The sequence below is a fragment of the Pholcus phalangioides genome, unplaced genomic scaffold (assembly GCF_987345545.1).
Source record: "Pholcus phalangioides strain wild (caught in Gottingen) unplaced genomic scaffold, Ppha-v1.0 ptg000022l_1, whole genome shotgun sequence".
Lineage (NCBI taxonomy): Eukaryota > Metazoa > Arthropoda > Arachnida > Araneae > Pholcidae > Pholcus > Pholcus phalangioides.
Genome location: NW_028301615.1, coordinates 21,812,951 through 21,830,828, shown reverse-complemented (window position 1 = coordinate 21,830,828; position 17,878 = coordinate 21,812,951). Strand labels below are relative to the sequence as shown.

At 34.5% G+C, this 17,878-nt stretch overlaps 1 protein-coding gene across 2 annotated transcripts in view; it reads right to left on the bottom strand.

Annotated features, from left to right (window-relative positions):
• Positions 1-17,375, bottom strand: part of LOC149069997 (chromosome-associated kinesin KIF4-like) — a 48,454-nt gene extending 31,079 nt beyond the window's left edge. For both annotated transcript variants that reach the window (XM_089249504.1, XM_089249505.1), the window contains exons 1-9: positions 17,194-17,375; positions 14,621-14,875; positions 14,184-14,380; positions 12,798-12,878; positions 9,688-9,949; positions 8,599-8,709; positions 6,987-7,162; positions 2,986-3,189; positions 1,479-1,537 (exon numbers count right to left, since the gene is read on the bottom strand). In XM_089249504.1, coding sequence (XP_089105630.1) covers positions 1,479-1,537; positions 2,986-3,189; positions 6,987-7,162; positions 8,599-8,709; positions 9,688-9,949; positions 12,798-12,878; positions 14,184-14,380; positions 14,621-14,852 — 1,322 coding nt within the window. In that variant the 5' untranslated portion in view covers positions 14,853-14,875; positions 17,194-17,375. The remainder of the gene's footprint in view (positions 1-1,478; positions 1,538-2,985; positions 3,190-6,986; positions 7,163-8,598; positions 8,710-9,687; positions 9,950-12,797; positions 12,879-14,183; positions 14,381-14,620; positions 14,876-17,193) is intronic.
• Positions 17,376-17,878: the final 503 nt, after the last annotated feature.

Here is a 17,878-nt window from a genome sequence, read left to right as displayed (position 1 = left end):
ACCATGATCTGGTGTAACGCCAAACTCATCATAGTACCAAAAATCTTTGGGACAGATGGTGGTGTTACAACAGGGTTTGACTGTACATATATTTTTTACTTATATGTATGTCACTAGAGGTTTAGGAATGAAAAAAAAAGCAATCAACATTAGTTGATAGTCTATTTCGATCGGCTGAGGATGAAATGTGCCAGCCAAATTTAACAAATAAATGTCTCTATTGAAACTCCACTCTGATGCAACACTTATGGCCAGCATTGCTTTATATATATAAAGCAAACCTGACATTAGATCTCGAATGTAGAAAAGAACCCATAGAGTTTATCTTTGTCTTGATTCTCACTAAAGATAAATGATTTGACACCTGACAACAGCAAGATTAAGTCACAAGCTCTAATACTATCTTCAGCCTTTAAGATGTTACAAACCGCAAAGAAAATTTGAATAAAGCCTGATGGCCATTATTGTTGCATCAGTCATTTTCTGTGGGACGCAAGTGTAAGATGGTTGCCTACCACAATGAAGGCTATGGCCTCCACATCCTGGAACAGGGTCCCTAGGCTGGGATCTTTTGCAAGCCCCTAGGTCAGACTTTTCCTGGGCCCTTCTAGTTAATTTACAGCGTGAAAAAGTAAAAACTGATGAGAGTTGTCCTGGGCCACAGGGCTAGAGCTCTGTCAGACCCGCCCTTGTGGGAGCCATGATGAAGGCTACCGTCAGGCTCTCTGGTTTGATCCTGGGGAAGAACAGCTAAGTTTTTTCCCTATTGAACCTGAGGCAACAGCTGATAGACAGTGGCTCAATAAGCTCTTGTCATGAGTTTCCTCTGTTCAAGACTTTCTCTAGAGGGAAAAATTTCAGACCCAACTTGATTGGCAGTGAATTACTAATTTTGATAGGACTGGAGTTGCTGTGCAGAAAATAGCGGTAGTCATTTTCTGCACAGGGTGGGGGGAGAGGCTAATTAGACCAGGACCTACAGCTCATTACAGATTCTGAAGGGCAGAGTTCACATTTTCTTCTATGTCTCGCAAAGAAGTTGGTGCATTAACCTCTGAGTGGAAGATTTTCTACAGTAGTAATGAATTATCAGCATTTCTGTTGTACCTGTGCGTCAGGAAAGATTCTGATAAGGAATAATCAGGTATCAAACTTGTGCCACCTCTGAACATCCTTTGATACTATAGACAGGGGCCAGAACTTGGGGGGGGGGGGGGAGAGTAACTGCCCCACGCGGCAAAATTTAGGGGGGGGGCAGCGGTGGGAACAAAGAACACTGTTGTAAAATTATTGAATTGTAAAGTTGGGGGGGGGGGCAGCAAAAACCCTAGTTACGACCTTGCTGTAGGCAAGTGTCTTATTGACTTTTTTAAATTGACTCTGCCGTATTAAGAACTTTATTTCAGATTTTCCTAGAGCCTTGAACATTTGATATCTTACACAAAACCATACGAAAAATATTTTAATTTGATAATTACTTAGTTTTTGCTTTAAGCTTCTTCAGTTTCTTAATGATTTTTTCTTTATTCATTTCTGCCTGAAAACAAAAATATATATATGTACATATCTAATGAAACAGTTACTCTTTTTTTTGTTTCACAGCATCTAAAGCAGGAGGTGCACAACCAGTCCATGGGAACAGATATGCGATACGGATATTGCTTGCTGGCCAGGAACTGGTGTACTTATCAAAATTGGGTGCATTAATATTCTTCAAGAACACTGGCCAGATGTAATCTCTTGATGGGTTACATTGTGGGCCAGAGGTTGTGCACCCCTACATAAAGTTTATATATTATATGAAAATCATAGACTTTGTTAAACAGTAATTAACTTTTGATTCATTTACAGGAGAATCAAACAAACAGAATGAGCAAAAATAATTACGTCAGAAATCTCAATGCGATTTCTGGTATTGACAAACTGGAGAAAAATCTAGGAGCTAAAAATTTTTTTTGAGAAGAACAGTTTAAAATAATGCTTTTTGACTTACCAAAAAATAGAGCACACACACACAACTTTTTCTTCTTTTTTTTATGTTGGCAGGTATGCCGACATAAATTTTTAAAATACTTGTAGCCCTCAGACCTAATTTCGTGGATGGCTTACAGAGATTTAGAGCTTGGGATTTGTCAAGTCCTAATATAGATATTCTATATCCAGGTAAATTTTCCTTATTGTTTTACATTTGCATTGAATTCCAATTCCTACAATAATTCTTGGCCTCAGACAGGTTGATTTGGCATACTTATTCGAAACATCAAGAGTTGCTGCTTTGTCCAAAACATTTCTTCAACTTAAACATAATAAGGAATCGAAACAGGATGTTTAAAAAATTTAAATTCAGTCCATGATGAATGATTAAATCTTTAATTATCCATCTTGGACTTAAACATATTTCTGACAGATGTGCCCAGACATTTTTATTTCCCAAAGACTGGAGATGCAAATCAAACTATTCACTTTTCAAATAATGAAAATGAGACACTAAATTACACACGTTATTGAGTGGAAAACCATTATGTAATAATCACTGTAGTCAAGTGATTCAGGTTGATGTAAAAATAAGCTTTTGAGATGCCCAAAAGAACCCCATTTATGATTTTCAAGGGACAACATTGGAAGGCCCCTACATGCATAAAAAAGTTGTTCTTCCATGTCTATAATACCACTTTTTTTACTCATCTAACTATAGTGGGGGATGAGGAAAGAGAAAAAAAAAATCAATATTCATTCATAAGGTTACTAATTCAGCATCCTGATGAAAAAAGAGTTTATCTACTCTAAGCTGAGACATCTCACCTTTGTACGGAAAAAGACTGAAGCATCTTTGTAAATAAAGGTAAATAATCAAACACCACGATTTAAAATGTATACTTTTTTCCTTTTTAAATATTTTTTAATACCAACTAAAAATTAGCCTAGACTTCTTAAACATGATAAATTTTCAAATTCCTGGTGCAATTTTTTATGAGAGTTTCATACCATCATGGCTTTCTCATAAAATGCAGTGGTCCGATTGAGGGAGCATTGAAGTTCTTTGGCTAGTCTTTGATTCTCAGTCTCCAAATGTTTGTTCCTCTCTAGCAAGATCTTAAGGTCCTCTTCGTTTTTGTCCTCACCCGATTTGCTTGATTGAATGCCATTGGATGGCTGGTTTTGCAGCAGTTGAAGTTGTAATAGCTGAACCTAATGGTGAAAGAGGGGAAAAACTTCAGAGAAAATATAAAAATGAGCAGAGAAATCAAAGAACAAAATGAAGGCAATGAAAATTTTGTGTTGTCCTAAGTCATATTTAGCAATTGGACATAAAAAAAGTTAGGCTTCAATAAAAAATTTGTAGTCATCATGGTAACCCAACACCTTGCATTTAGTCAGTTTGAATCTATAAACAATGTTTTTCCCTAAGCTGTGGTCCATACTTTTCAAAGTGATAACAATACTTGAATGTAATTTCAAACTTGCATATCACACTCATAAAAAATTACAATAGACTTGACCTCTACTTGAAACTCATTGCTTTTTGAGGAGTGATTCTTAATCTTTTACCAGGCGGCTTCACTTTAATGAACTTCAATAACTTGTATCATACAATATTTCCCAGCTTGCATCCCCTGGCTAAAAACCATTGGCTGTCAGTCCATCAAAGACTCGCAAAGTTAACCTTAAAATGCACAGCTTTGAATAGGTTCAGAGGGTCCATAATGTTGATTGCTGCAGTTGGTTTGAAGATAAAATTCAGAATCACCTTTGCAAATAAGGCAAGGTTATAATCTTCCCATTTTATGTTTTGAATTCCCTGGTACATGTTAGATATTCCAATTAACTCTTTGTAGCAGAGCATGTGTGGCTATGATTTTGCTTATTTGTTTGCGTTTATTTTGTTTTACCTTGAAGTTTGCAAACCCCAATTTTTTTTTTCTTAATATAGCTTGAATAACAAAGAAGTTATATAACTTAACCTTATAATAGTTTACATATATATTTGGGAACTAATATTTCTTCAAAAAGTATTATTTTATTATTTATTTTATATGAGATTTTTGAGACTCTTTATGTCCTCTCTAAGGTCATGCATAAGCTGTACAATTTGAAATAGATTTTTAAAAATGATTTTTCCAGCTGTCTATACAGGGTGCTCTAAAATTGGACTGATAAAGTTTAGGTTGGCTTGATGCTTCTTAGTAGACATCAAGAGGAACAAAAATTGCAATGGAACATGGCATAGCTGCCAACTTTTGAAAATGAAAATTCGGGAGATTTTCTCGCAAACCCGTATTTTATGCTAAAACCACTCCCTAATAAATACAATAGGGATTTTTTCCAAATAAAATAGGGATTTTCCAAACATAAAAGTTAAAGCGTAGGGAATAAAATCCCTACTGAAGTCAAATTAAAATAGGGATTTTACACACATGGAAGTTAAACCTTTGGGAATAAAATTCCTACGCAAAAAAACAAGTGAAATTGGAGGCCAAAACTTCAATGATGTAAATATAAATATTGTGTTCAATCAGAAACGCTGTGAACACAATCAGAATCTGCGCGAATGACCCCAAAATCATCGGAAGATGAAGGAAAACACCGTCAATTTTTGAAGAACACTGACTTTTTGTGACACTTGCTCGATGCTTTTTTTTTAATTTCACATGAGTGATGATGGCAGTCTTTCCATGCCCGATGTTTATGTCCGTAACACAACTTGTACAAAAAGGAAAAGTAGGCCCTCTTCTGGAACGTTTGATGAAAAGAAATTCATCGGAATAAGTATCTTTAAAATTGATTAAATATGTTTTTGCTTATCATTATTCATGCTTTGTTATATCGCACGTACGTAACTTCAACAAAAGAAATTTTGACCATATACGCGTCACTATAATCTTCAATTATTATCCAGGACTATTGGCTGCTAAGCCATTTCCCTGCACGATAAGACAAACAACTTTCTTGTTACCATCAGAGGGTTTGTAAAACTTCCTTAAAAAGGGAATTTCCCCATTTACGACGTGTGACGTCATTTCGAAAGGGAAAAAAAAAGAGGCTTCATGCCCCACAAGAAATTCCTTAGGGATTGTTTTCATAAGCGGGGATTTTTTTAATGAAGTAGGGAATTTTTAGGGACAATTAGGGATTTTTGTGATTTTCGTAAAAATTCGGGAGATTTAAGAACTTTTCGGGAGGTCGAGCGATGAAGCTAAAATTCGGGAGATTCCCGAAAAATTCGGGAGACTTGGCAGCTATGACATGGTGTCACAAACCATGTTGAGGTGAAAATCACTAAAAACGCATGCAGGTTTCGACATCATGCTGGAATGACAAAAAGTATAATAATAACTACAGAAAGATTGATTTGATTAATTATTACAAGAGTTGTTGGAAGTGGTGGCTGGTGACGTCATTGCACAGTCTACAACAATGCAAAAACGATTCCCTGATGCGCTCGAAGATACCAGGTATGGTTTTTATAACTATACAACCTTTTGTAACATGAATGACATGTCTGAGTTCTACACCTTATTCGGATACATTTTCTAATTGGAAGCATGCCTCTAGGATATATGGCTCATCAGTAAAATGCCATACGCCCTGTCACCTATGCACCCTGTATATATATATATATATACGTGCTATTAACTATGAAAAACATTAGCTACAAAAGCATTTTATGCATTTAAGGGTAAAGCATCAATTTCCATTAAAATTAGATTTTATAAGCAATGTAGTCTTTGTGTAGGTCTCTATTTTGAACCACTTTTATTGTCTGTCACTTTGGTTTGATTTTTTTTCCCTTCTGCAAAAAATTGGTTTATAACTTATTATGTAAAAATTTCAAGAATTTCCATTTTCTTTTTTTTTTTGTATGGAAACATCATTGCTCTGAAAATCTGGAACAGACTAATGAGTAAAGCTCAGTTTTTTATGACATAAAATTTTAATCTGTGGGCATGTTTTCCAGAGATGTAGAATGCATCACCATTGTGCAGTCATGTAGGTATCGTGAGGAATTCACATCACAAGGACCTGGGTTGAAATCCTATCTGTGGCTGGCCTAGTCGGGGTTTTCTCATTTTCCAGCTTCAGGGGCAAATGCAAGTCGATCTCCCATCAAAAAGCCTCGAAATACACCTCTCAGCCATGCTTGCAACCAAAAATTAAAATTGGCACCCGGGGCAAGTACCCAATTTGGCACACCGTCCTCAGTTTTGAACGAACATAAAGAAAACTAGACACCCTTCCAGGACACAGGATATCAAACCCTTACCCTCCCGAGTTTCGGCCCTACCTACAACTGTACACATAATCAAGCATTACACTTCACTCATGATTTGAAATAGAGATAGCAGCACTAACTTCACGCATAACACCAGATACATAGTTAGATATAGGACATACACACACTTTCGGCACAACTCACATCTTAAGGGGAATAAAATGGTAGTAAATTGAACAATGATGTTAAAAGAGAGTTGTGCTTGGTATAAAAAGAAAGTCTGATAGTACCACTTGTATCATATTTTGTTAAATATTTCAAAAGTTCCAGCACAAAACCGATTCAATGTATGGCAACATTGCAATTTCAGCTTGGGAATAATCAATGAAATTGCACAAACTAGAGTCTGCTTTATGACAAGCCTTCTTCAAATATTGCTCCATCTAATCATTTTTATTAAATTTTATTTAAAAAGACGTTTGCAAAGTAGTTTTCTCAAATATGACTCAGAAGAAACTAAGCAATAGCAGTTTTTTTAAAATTTGAAACTTGCATCTCATAAAACTCGGTGTGATTCTAGAACATACTGAAGAATTGTTATTGACCATAAGGTCGGTGTGGAATCCACTTGAATTTGGTGGGAGAGAATTTTAATTAAAAAGAACAGATTAATTTTTTTATTTAATACGATAAAAAGCAACTGAAAAAGAGATGAAATAAGAAAATTATAAGGTGTAAATTTCTGTCTGGATCACAGCAGAAAATAAAAAAATACCTGATGCTTAAGCTTCATCAGTTCTGCATTCTGAGGATCCCTGTTGATGATTGGTTTGTTCTTTATTTTTCGTGCTCTATCTGCATACCGCAAAGTGTTGATAGTTTCATCTAAATTTGTATCCGCTGGGCTGACACATGCTATCATAATTGTGTGACTATTACCTCCCAAAGAATCTGCAAAAATAGAGATGGTGTTCTTAGAAATAAAAAGCACACATTATAAAACATTAAAAACTTCAAACCCGTTTTAAAGCAATTTCATAGCTGCCAACTTTTGAAAATGAAAATTCGGGAGATTTTTCCAAATAAAATAGGGAGTTTCCACACATAAAAGTTAAAGCGTAGGGAATAAAACCCCTACTCAAAAATTAAAGTCAAATAAAATAGGGATTTTATACACACGGAAGTTAAACCCTTGGGAATAAAACCCCTACGCAAAAAAACAAGTGAAATTGGTGGCCAAAACTTCAAAATGGTGATCTAAAAAAATATTGTGTTCAATCAGAAACGCTGTGAACAAACATTCTGCGCGAATGACCCCAAAATCATCGGAAGATGAAGGGGAAAAAAGCTTCAATTTTTGAATAACACTGACTTTTTGTGACATTTGCTGTTTTTTTTCCATTTCACATGGGTGACGATGTCAGTCTTTCCACCATAACCAATGTTTATGTCCGTAACACAACTTGTACAAAAAGGAAAAGTCAGCCTTTTTCTGGAACGTTTGATGAAATGAAATTCATCGTGGAATAAGTGTCTTTAAAATTGATTAAATATGTTTTTGCTTATTAGTATTCATGTTTTGTTATATCGCATGTACGCAACTTCAACAAAAGAAATTTTGACCACATGCATGTCACCATAATCCAGGACTATTGGCTGCTAAGCTATTTCCCTGCACGATAAGACAAACTTTCTTATTACCATCAGAGGGTTTATAAAAATTTCTTAAAAAGGAAATTTCCCCATTTACGACGTGCGACGTCATTTCGAAAGGGAAAAAAACAAAGGCAAAAGACTTCATGCCCCACAAGAAATTCCTCAGGGATGGTTTTTAAAAGAGGATTTTTTTTTTTAATGAAATAGGGAATTTTTGGGACAATTAGGGATTTTTTGTAATTTTCATAAAAATTTGGGAGATATGAGAACTTTTCGGGAGGTCGAGGGATGAAGCTAAAATTCGGGAGACTTGGCAGCTATGCAATTTACAAGCATGCAGCAGAGATAGATTTGAAGATAGATACGCCAAACTCCAACTCTAAAAACTCTATATTCATAGGTTTTCTAATGCACTTCAGGATCAAAGATGAAACTAAACTCAACAGTAACAGAATTTATGAACATTGATTAACAAGGTTAAAACATTCATGTTGTGGGATTACAGAATAATTATAAAGAAATGCTAGCAGTATCCGACCAGTGAGAATGTTAGAATGAGTCTATATGAACTTCTGTTTTTGTGAAAATCTTTATTCTTGTAAAAACAATCCTTAATTATGTATGAAAGAAATGAAATGTCAAATTTATGGTGGTGTTTTGTGCACCTGATAATCATAACCTTCAGAATATAAATAAGAAACCACCTAGATTTACAAAAATTAAATTTATACCTTGCAGAAGTCGAGTAAGTTTTGAGTCACGATATGGTACATGCGAAGCATCATCACAGAGAGCACTAATTACGTTACCCAGTGCCAATAGTCCACGATTGATATTAACACCTATAAAAAAAACAATATGATTAAAAGGTGGTTGGGGGATAGTAGTTATTTTATATGTTTGTTGTTTCAAGTTATCACATAAAGACAATTTCATGCAACATCAATTAATCGTGCAAACTTTGTGAAAGTATAAGAATTCACAGAAAAACATGGAAAAACCATGGAAAATTACCTGACAAAAATTTGTAAAAACATGTATTTATATTTTATCAAGAGTAATTTTCGAGACTGATAACCTTTGAGATTAATAATAGTGTCAAAAAAATCCTGAATAAAAGTTATTTCAAAAATACTTTCACAGTTTTTATCACAAACAGTCTCTGCTTCATAAAAAAATTCAAAAGGTTGTTAAGTAAATATTAAAATACTAGCTATAATACCTGGAGCTGTCCGGGGGAAATTTTTTTTTCTAATTACTGGCACGATTGAAAAGTGACAAACCATTACAAATTACAAAGGCATATAAACTATCATACATAATACTGGCATCATTAAAGGAGTGACAAACCATTGTAAAGGTATATACATGTCTGAAATGCATTGCTAAGGAACCACAGTAACTAAAGTAAACATTCCAAAAGTGATTGTTGGCCTAGAAACCACCTGCTCTGACAAACTTTTAAAAAAAGTAGCCTATCATTCAAGTCGGATCCCATCCAAACAATGCTAAATTTTGCGATGATCGATCTAAAATTGTAGATTCGCACGCACACACACACAGAATCTATTATATATATAGATTGATTTTATAACCTATAATTGATAAACTGACATGCTTTTACAAACTAGCCCTATGGTCCAAACCATTGTGATTCCTTTGAACTGTCTTTCCCCTGTATGAACAAATGGCCAAATCTATTTAAGTTCATAAAACGAGTGTTAATGGTATATATTTCCATCAATTTCAAATTGTGATTCAAATATAACAACTTCTTACACTTTTCTTGGTGAGCCAGAATGAGAAACTATGATTTTTACCTTCTTTGAAACGTTCCCCTAATGCACCAGTTTTGTTTGCACGTTCAGATCCGGCCAAATCTACAAGATGAAATTTAGCACGCATCAAGTCTGTCGAATCGCTCAGAGCCCTTTGTTCAACGGATATTGTGAATATGGCATGAGAACGAGATGATCTTGCATTCATGGCAGTGGATGCTGTTGTTCTAGCCATGGATCCTTGTTCTAGTGTCTGGAAAGTCTCCAAAGCAGACGTTACTGGTTGCTCTGTAAGACCAACTATCTGGAAAGCATAAAAGAGTATGAATAAATGTCTCATGAAAATGGAATGCATTGTAGCATTTATAGTCAAACGACTACCCCTACTTTTAAAATGACACTTGTATAAGGATAATTGATCATTTTTGTTACATCACAACCATTTTCTGCACACGAAGGCTAATTAGACTGGTACCTACAATTTATTACCGATTCCAAATGGAAGGCTATTTTCCTTTATATTCACAGAGATTGGTGCGCTAATCACCTTGATTAGCAACCTTTTTCTGTGGTCATGTTGTCCCCACGCAGCAGGAATTTTTCCTGACAAGAACGAATCTGGTATCAAACTCACAATACCTCTAAACATCCTTGGCACTTAAGGCGAGTATCTTATCAACCTGGGCAACTGCACCCATATGTATCAGGAACTCTTGCAATATAAATATCCCATACCAGGGATTTTGGATCGAACAGACCCTTTGCATCAATAAGACACGGGCCAGGAACCCCCTTGCCAATATGGCTAAAATCTCCAACTCAATGGGTTTTCTCACAAAAGCTTACAGACTCCCCCGAAACCTCTCCACAAGGGGGGGGGGGGCTCTGCTTAAGAACTACTGCTCTAGAAAATGATCAAGTTTCGAAATTCACGAAATTCTTTTTTAAATTAATTGATGAATAAAACAATATTTGAGTCCTTTAAGGGGACACAGGATCTGTGAAAGTTGAGAAATGCAGAAAAATGTTGCATACATTTAAAAAATTCCTGGTTTATCCAATTTCTTCAAAATTTTGAGGGTCACATTTAAAGTATGTGTAATGTGATGTGCATGCATCAAATTTGCAAAATATGTTTTCGTTCATTTTTGTTTGCACGCAAAAGTTCAATTTTTTTTATATTTTGCACACAATTCCATCTGCCTAAATTTGAATTTCTGCATAAAAAAAATTGTTTTGTGTCCTAAAATGTTTGTTTAATGCAATGAACTAGGATCTTTAAGATATGTAAAGTGAAAGCATTTAAAAAAATTCAGAAATTTCAAATTTTATGAAATTTTTCAAAATTTTAAATTTCGATGGATGTCTACCACTCTAATTCATTTTATGCGCCTAGGGAAGGGACACACCCCAAAGCAGAATATGCTGAAGTCTGTGACGTACATTGCAGAACAATCAGTGCTATTGCAGAACAATTGGGAAGAATTTTAAGAAAAATGTAGAAAACACTATTATAGGAACTGCAGAACATTTCCAGTCAGTTGAGGGCTCATTGCAGAACAATGCAAAACATTCTGCTTTGGGGGGGGGGGGGGGAAGACACATACCAATTTCATGAAATAGGAAACATAGTTCATGAGATATCATGCACGCAATGACATGAATTGATGTTTTGAGAAAAACACGTTGAAAGATTGTGAAGTAGGAATTTTGGTGAAATTTTTCTTTTAAACCCAATACCATACAGATTCATGAGAATAGCCTCAATGTTCAATAATATAATCAGTTTTTAACATTGTCATCATGTTTTTATACTTTAATTTGCCATTTTAATTCTTTGAGATGCCTGCCGCTTCAAATGCCTCACACGCAGCAAGTTGAAAAAAAGCCACAGATCGGAAAACTAATGCAGCACACATTCACTTGAATTTATTTTGCGGTCTGTATTATACATTTAATGTGCCTGTGAGTAATATTTGAGATGAATTAACAACTAACCCAAGAAAACTGACAAAAGAGATTAGTTGACATAATAGTTGAAGACTCATTGATTTTTGACTTCGTGGTAAAAGAAAAATTCTCAACGTTGTTGGTTTTTTTAAATATAAATAGTGGCATTAGTATGAATATATTTTGTGGTAAGTGTGATACAAAAAACATGATTACAATTTGTTTTAGAAAATAACCACTAATGTGTCAAATCCAAAGTCTGCAAAAGTTTAAGTAGGCGATAAAGTTCTCAACAACCAACAATAACAAATCTGGTTGCATCGACATGCAATGCATAACATATTATGATTGGAAAAAAAATCTTTTGAAAATCAGGTTTTTCTCATTCACTTCAGGTTTAAACTTATTTCTGATGCCCATCACCACAACACAGGAATTCACAACAAATCACACACAACAGCACTACACGTAAATATGAATTTTGCATTGCCTCTGTTTTTTCAGTGATATTTCAATGGCATTTTTTCTCCATTTCATGAAAATGGTTTTAAATTCAATGTCAAGATTGCAATCACACTGATAATATTCACTGAAAATGAACTGTTGTATGCACATAACTTGAAATCTTTCAGTATGTTCAATACACTTCTTTGGTATTTTTCCTTTACCACCACACAATCTGAGGCACATGCACAAAATGTATATGTAAACAAACAAAAAAGTTTGAGTAATAATTTTTCCTTCAACTCAATGAAGAAAAAGGAAAGAAAAACCTCACAAGAGTGAATTCAAATGTCGATGGGGCAGAAAAAAATAGCTTATAACAAAGGTAAGTAAATGCAAAACATGAGGTAAACATAAAGCCATGTGGCTCAATGTCCCTTTAAACTTGTGCAATTTGAATATCGTGTCACACTTGTTCCATCTATTTCAATTTCTATACTGCTCATAGAACAAAAAGTGAGATATCAAAATGTTCAGGGGGACCTGTAAAGTTTTTTAAAACAATTAAAAAAAAAAATATTTGATTTTTTGATCGTTCAAAAGTCCTGTCCCCTTAAATATTAAAAACCTTGATGAACTCATGAAATCATTTTGCATGCTAAAAAAAAAAAAAAAAACAGGCTATAATTAATCATAGAAGTTTATCAAGACAGTTTATTATTAAACTAAGTGAATGACTCGGAAGAAAAAAAATTTACCTTTATTCCATCTTGGTCTTCTCGAATGGTTATCACAGAATCTTTTTTTTGTAAAAGATCATACACATCTTCTTTGTAAACCTTTGAAATGATAAAATGAAAAAAAAGTTGAATAAAAATATAATTATTGCATGAAGAAAAAATCAACCAAGAAATATATTGATGGGGTCTCCATTACTTTGAGTGGGTTCAATAAGAGTTTCCTGAGATGTAACTTTCAGGAATGAAGTAATCTCATGAGTCCAGGCACCACCACAATTGGCCTGCTTATTGATGCAGATGAATAACAATGCAAAAATTACTGGAGTCGAGTATCCAATTTGGATGGTACTAAGTTGGTTGACTTTCTAAAAATGGCCAATAATTAACACAATTGGTCGATCCGTCAAATTCTGTATTTAAATCAAAGCTTAACAAACCAAAAATAAAAGAATTATAAGCATCAATTTTATCTTTTCTTTATTACTTCAAGACTTTTCTAAGACCCTATTACATGATATGCAGACACACTGACATAAATTTTGAAAAATTTATGTTGTCCTTAGATTCAAATTTGATGATCCTACATACAAAATTTTAGATGTCATTTACTATTTTTAGTCACCATGGTGACCTGGGATTTGACCCTGGACAAGCCCCGAGGTAAATTACTGTGAAAGATGGTCTTAAATCCCATATCATGGAATAAACTTGAATGCATACACAGCTTTACACAAAAAACGATACATAAATTTAATTTTCTCCATGTGGTAGGAAAATTACAAATATTTGAAACATGGTTATTATGACCTCTGTTGTAAGGACAATAACTGCCGGTCTAGGCTAATTCTCATAATGAGAATATATATATAATCTTAATGAACCTTAATTATACTGTTGAAAATGCAACATAGCATTTTCCATCATCTTTGCTTTGGTTATTATGGCACATTTCCAATGACAAAATTTTTTTTTCGACAAGCGTTTGCTAAGGTGATGGTAGCGCATCTGACTCTGTATTGATGAGACTTATTTATGAAGAACATGATATTTAATTATGAAATTATATTGAAGATATTTACAGGTACATATTTACATGAGATTAAGATAGGCAAAGACAGGATAAAAAGAAATGATATTTATCATGCGAGACCTGAAGCTGTTCTACTGTTCTCACACACATGGTCCTTTGGACCCTCAGAAGGACAGAAGGGGCATTCGGTCACGTGATCATCGCGTGCTTCAGTACAGAATGTACTAAGATACTTTCACGTGACCATAGCGTTCTTGGTAGGAGAGCCAATGTGCAAAGTATAATGATAATACATATAAGAATATTGAGGCTCTACAAGTTCATTTAGAAAATACAGTGAAGAGGTAGAGAAAATATTACAAAACGCAAAGTACCTCTAGGAACGATACTTTGACTAGGAACTCAGAGACAGAGGATCTCTCTTCAATGCCTTTGAAGATGTCCTTTACAGCTCTTTGGATGACACCATAGGATTCTTCATCTTCTTCGGTTGACAAGCAATAGGATGTGCCCATCGTGAATGTCTTTCCAGAACCAGTCTGGCCATAGGCAAGAACAGTAACATTGTAACCTAAGGCAAAAATTACCATTTAATGGGGGGAAAAAAACTAAACATATTCCTTGCACTAACCCTCTTTTGTTACAGCCCATATATCTCATATGAGGCATCAACAAATAAAATTTCAATTTTTTTTCTTTGTCCTGAAAGAGAATTATTATTTAACATATGGCCACGGAATAGTACTGTTATGTGTATGTTATGCATGATTCATATCTATGCTCAGCAAAATCACAAAATATTCCAAAATACCTTTGAAAAGACAGTCAATGCGATCAGATATAGCTGCATTGTAAAGTTCATTTTGTTTGCTCTCGCAAGGAAAAACATAATCGAAAGTGAATGCTTTATCTTGGCCGACTATAACCTGCGGTTCATTAGGTATGAAAGACAAACTGTTCTGGCAACCCTCGTAGATTTCTTTTGGTACTAAAGGTCTAGCTCGTAAAGCCACACGAACTGGGATGACTTTATCATCATTCATTCTTTCAAATGTTTTTGGTTAATCTGGAAGAAAAAAAAACACAGTTCAAAGCAATTCAACGGTTTGATTTCATAGAACAGCAGGTTTAGGAACCAACTCTTTACAAAATACCGTACCGAAACCATAAATTTGTCATTTCATTTTATATAAATCAACTAGATTTCACTTCCCACAAAATTACTAATTACTCACAAAATTAATAACCCTTTTCACAAAATTAACAAACATTTTCACAAAATTGGACCCTACAAAGAAAGTCTGGACAGACCCTGTTTATATTTAACCACAAAAATGTTTAAGGTTGTCGTGATCAGCATTCCCCCATATCAAAATATTTGAACTTTCTCAATTACATAGGCAGAATAATTCTCATGCTGGAAACATGTATACCGTAATTACTCATATATAAGACAAGGTTTTTATTCAATTTTCAGTGCTTTAAAAACCTGTCCTCTGGGAGAGCGAATATCTAAACAAATAATATCACTAAAAGAAAAACATCAATGAGGATTAATTTAAGAAGTTAAGCCATCAAGGCCGACATAATGGTACTGGGTCACCATTTTCTCTCTTGATTTCTAGAACATTCCATACAAACATCTATGTGCAAGTGGCACTACTTCCACAGGGTCTTCAGAAGGTTTCCTTTGTTCAACTGTATCTTTTGAAACGGGCCTTCCATAATGGAGCATGTGAGTGTGTTCGATTATTTCATTTTGGGGAACAGATGCAGTATAATCCTGATCCCTTGACAATTTTTTTTTTGTGGCGCCAAACACATCCGTTGGCCCAAGGAAAAGTTGCCAAGGCAGTGACTGACTACGGATATGGATGCAAAAAAAAAAAAACCAAACAAAAAACAGCATAGAAAGCATAACAAAAGTGGAAACCGACAATAATATTACAAATAATACTACAAATAAATATTCTCAGTATGAAAAACATAAAACCCAGACTCTCTTCGAAATAATAAATTGATACAGGCATATACTTTCTCTGGGTAACTCTTTTAGGAATTCCTTCTTAAATAAACGACTGTCCTTCTAGTTGTAAAAATAAATATCCTCCATAAAAAAATAAAACCTGGACTCTCTTTGAAAAATAAACCGATTGGGGCACAAGCCACTCTGGGTATCCAGACTTAAAATAATAGTAAACTAAAATAATGATATTTCTTTACGACATTAAAAATGGAAGGGCAGTAGCTACAAAAAATAATGAGAATAAATATATTGGAAAAATACAACCTGACAAATATAATTCTAGTGAGACTAGACGGCACGTTTAGACAACAGAAAACGAAATGACGCTATTTCAAACACTATTACACAAAGGGAGACACCATTTGAATAACCCGCGTTACTAGCACCACCTGCAATGGAAAATCTAAAAAAATTATATTAACCTGGCACCATTATGCCTGTCTAGGCAACTTACGGCATCCTTAGCAATCCAGATTATACTGCATCAGTACTATTTTTATCGTTGTACTTGTTGGTTCCCATAATTGTTTTTACTACACGGGCACTATGGTCTTGGCAACGTTTATGAGCTGTTTGGTGCCGAAAGACAAAGTCGCCAAAAAAACCAACTGCAGATTATACCTGTTCTGTGAAAACTCATTTCTAATCTTAAAAGTTTTTTTACCTTCTCTACTATTTAAGAACTAATTGTGAAGTTTATATGGATTTGTAAAACCAAGCACCAAGTATATGCAATTTTTTTCTTTCAAGCAGTAGTCGCCGCCTAGCGACGTACGATGGCATTTCCAGGCATAGGTTCTTTAAGCAATTATCAATCCTTTTGATGTTCTCTACGTACCCTTAAAGTTTGCACCTCTATTTATAAGACACCCTGTAATAAACGGCCCATTCTTAACATGGGGGGGGGGGTTAACCTGCAACTACAGCCATTCTTTTAATCATCACGAGGACTATGGCAAATGCACTAATTGCTCATGCTGAGATCGGTCCCACAGACTGGGATCTTTAGCGAGCCACATGCTAAATTTACATTATAAAAAATAGAAAGTAATAGAATTCATGATCAACCAGAGCCCTATCAGCCCCTCATACTTGGGGGGAAGGGACATTGTAATTTTAGTAAAACATTTGTAGTTACTGAGATCATTAGTTTATGTACAAATATGCCATGAAGAGGCGTGTGTGTTTCCATTCTAATTTCGTATTGTTAATTAGCCATGTTATAACTAAATTTGTGCAAGAACATCCATGATGAAATTATGTTGAAAACACGCTTCAGAAAGTTGTTTATAATCGCGTCATCATAGATTAATTACTAAAACAATCGGTTGAATAATAAAACAATCGTTATTACGTACCCGTCAACAAAGAGCGTTTACGGATTGGTAAAGAACGAAGTTTAAATTAAAAACTTTGTTTCAATTAAATTAAATATAAAATGAGGAATTTAACACTTCACACAAAAGAAAGATGAACTCGTTGACACTTTCACAGATATAATTTGAAAGCGACTCAACTCATATCGAGACGTTCATTGGCTATTGCAAAGCGTTGCCAAACCCCAAAAACTAATAATGAAATGTTATAGATAAAAAAAAAAACGATGTTCTTTTTTATTATTGGCAGAAATTTCGTGATGGAGCTGAATTGCTGAAAAAAATAATGAATTTATATGGAAAAAGATCGAAAATTATTTTTGATACCTAGGAATATTTGCTCAAAATCTGTTCTCACTGAAATGTGTCTCAGAATCAGTGATGTTTAGTGACATCTAACAACAATAATTGCAATTATTTTAAAGGTGATCAAAAAGCAATTGCAAAGACCGCATTGAGGAAAATACGGAAACTTATAATAATTTTTCACATCATAAATTCCGTGTAATGGGCGCGTGAAAATAAGGCAATCTAAAGAGCATTGTGGACTCCCGGGCAAACTGTTTTTTTTTGGCTCTCTCAACACTATAAATGACTACTTTTAACTGTACATGCACCTCGTACACATTCCTCTTCGGAATTCTAACGAATCGCCATATACCGAAAT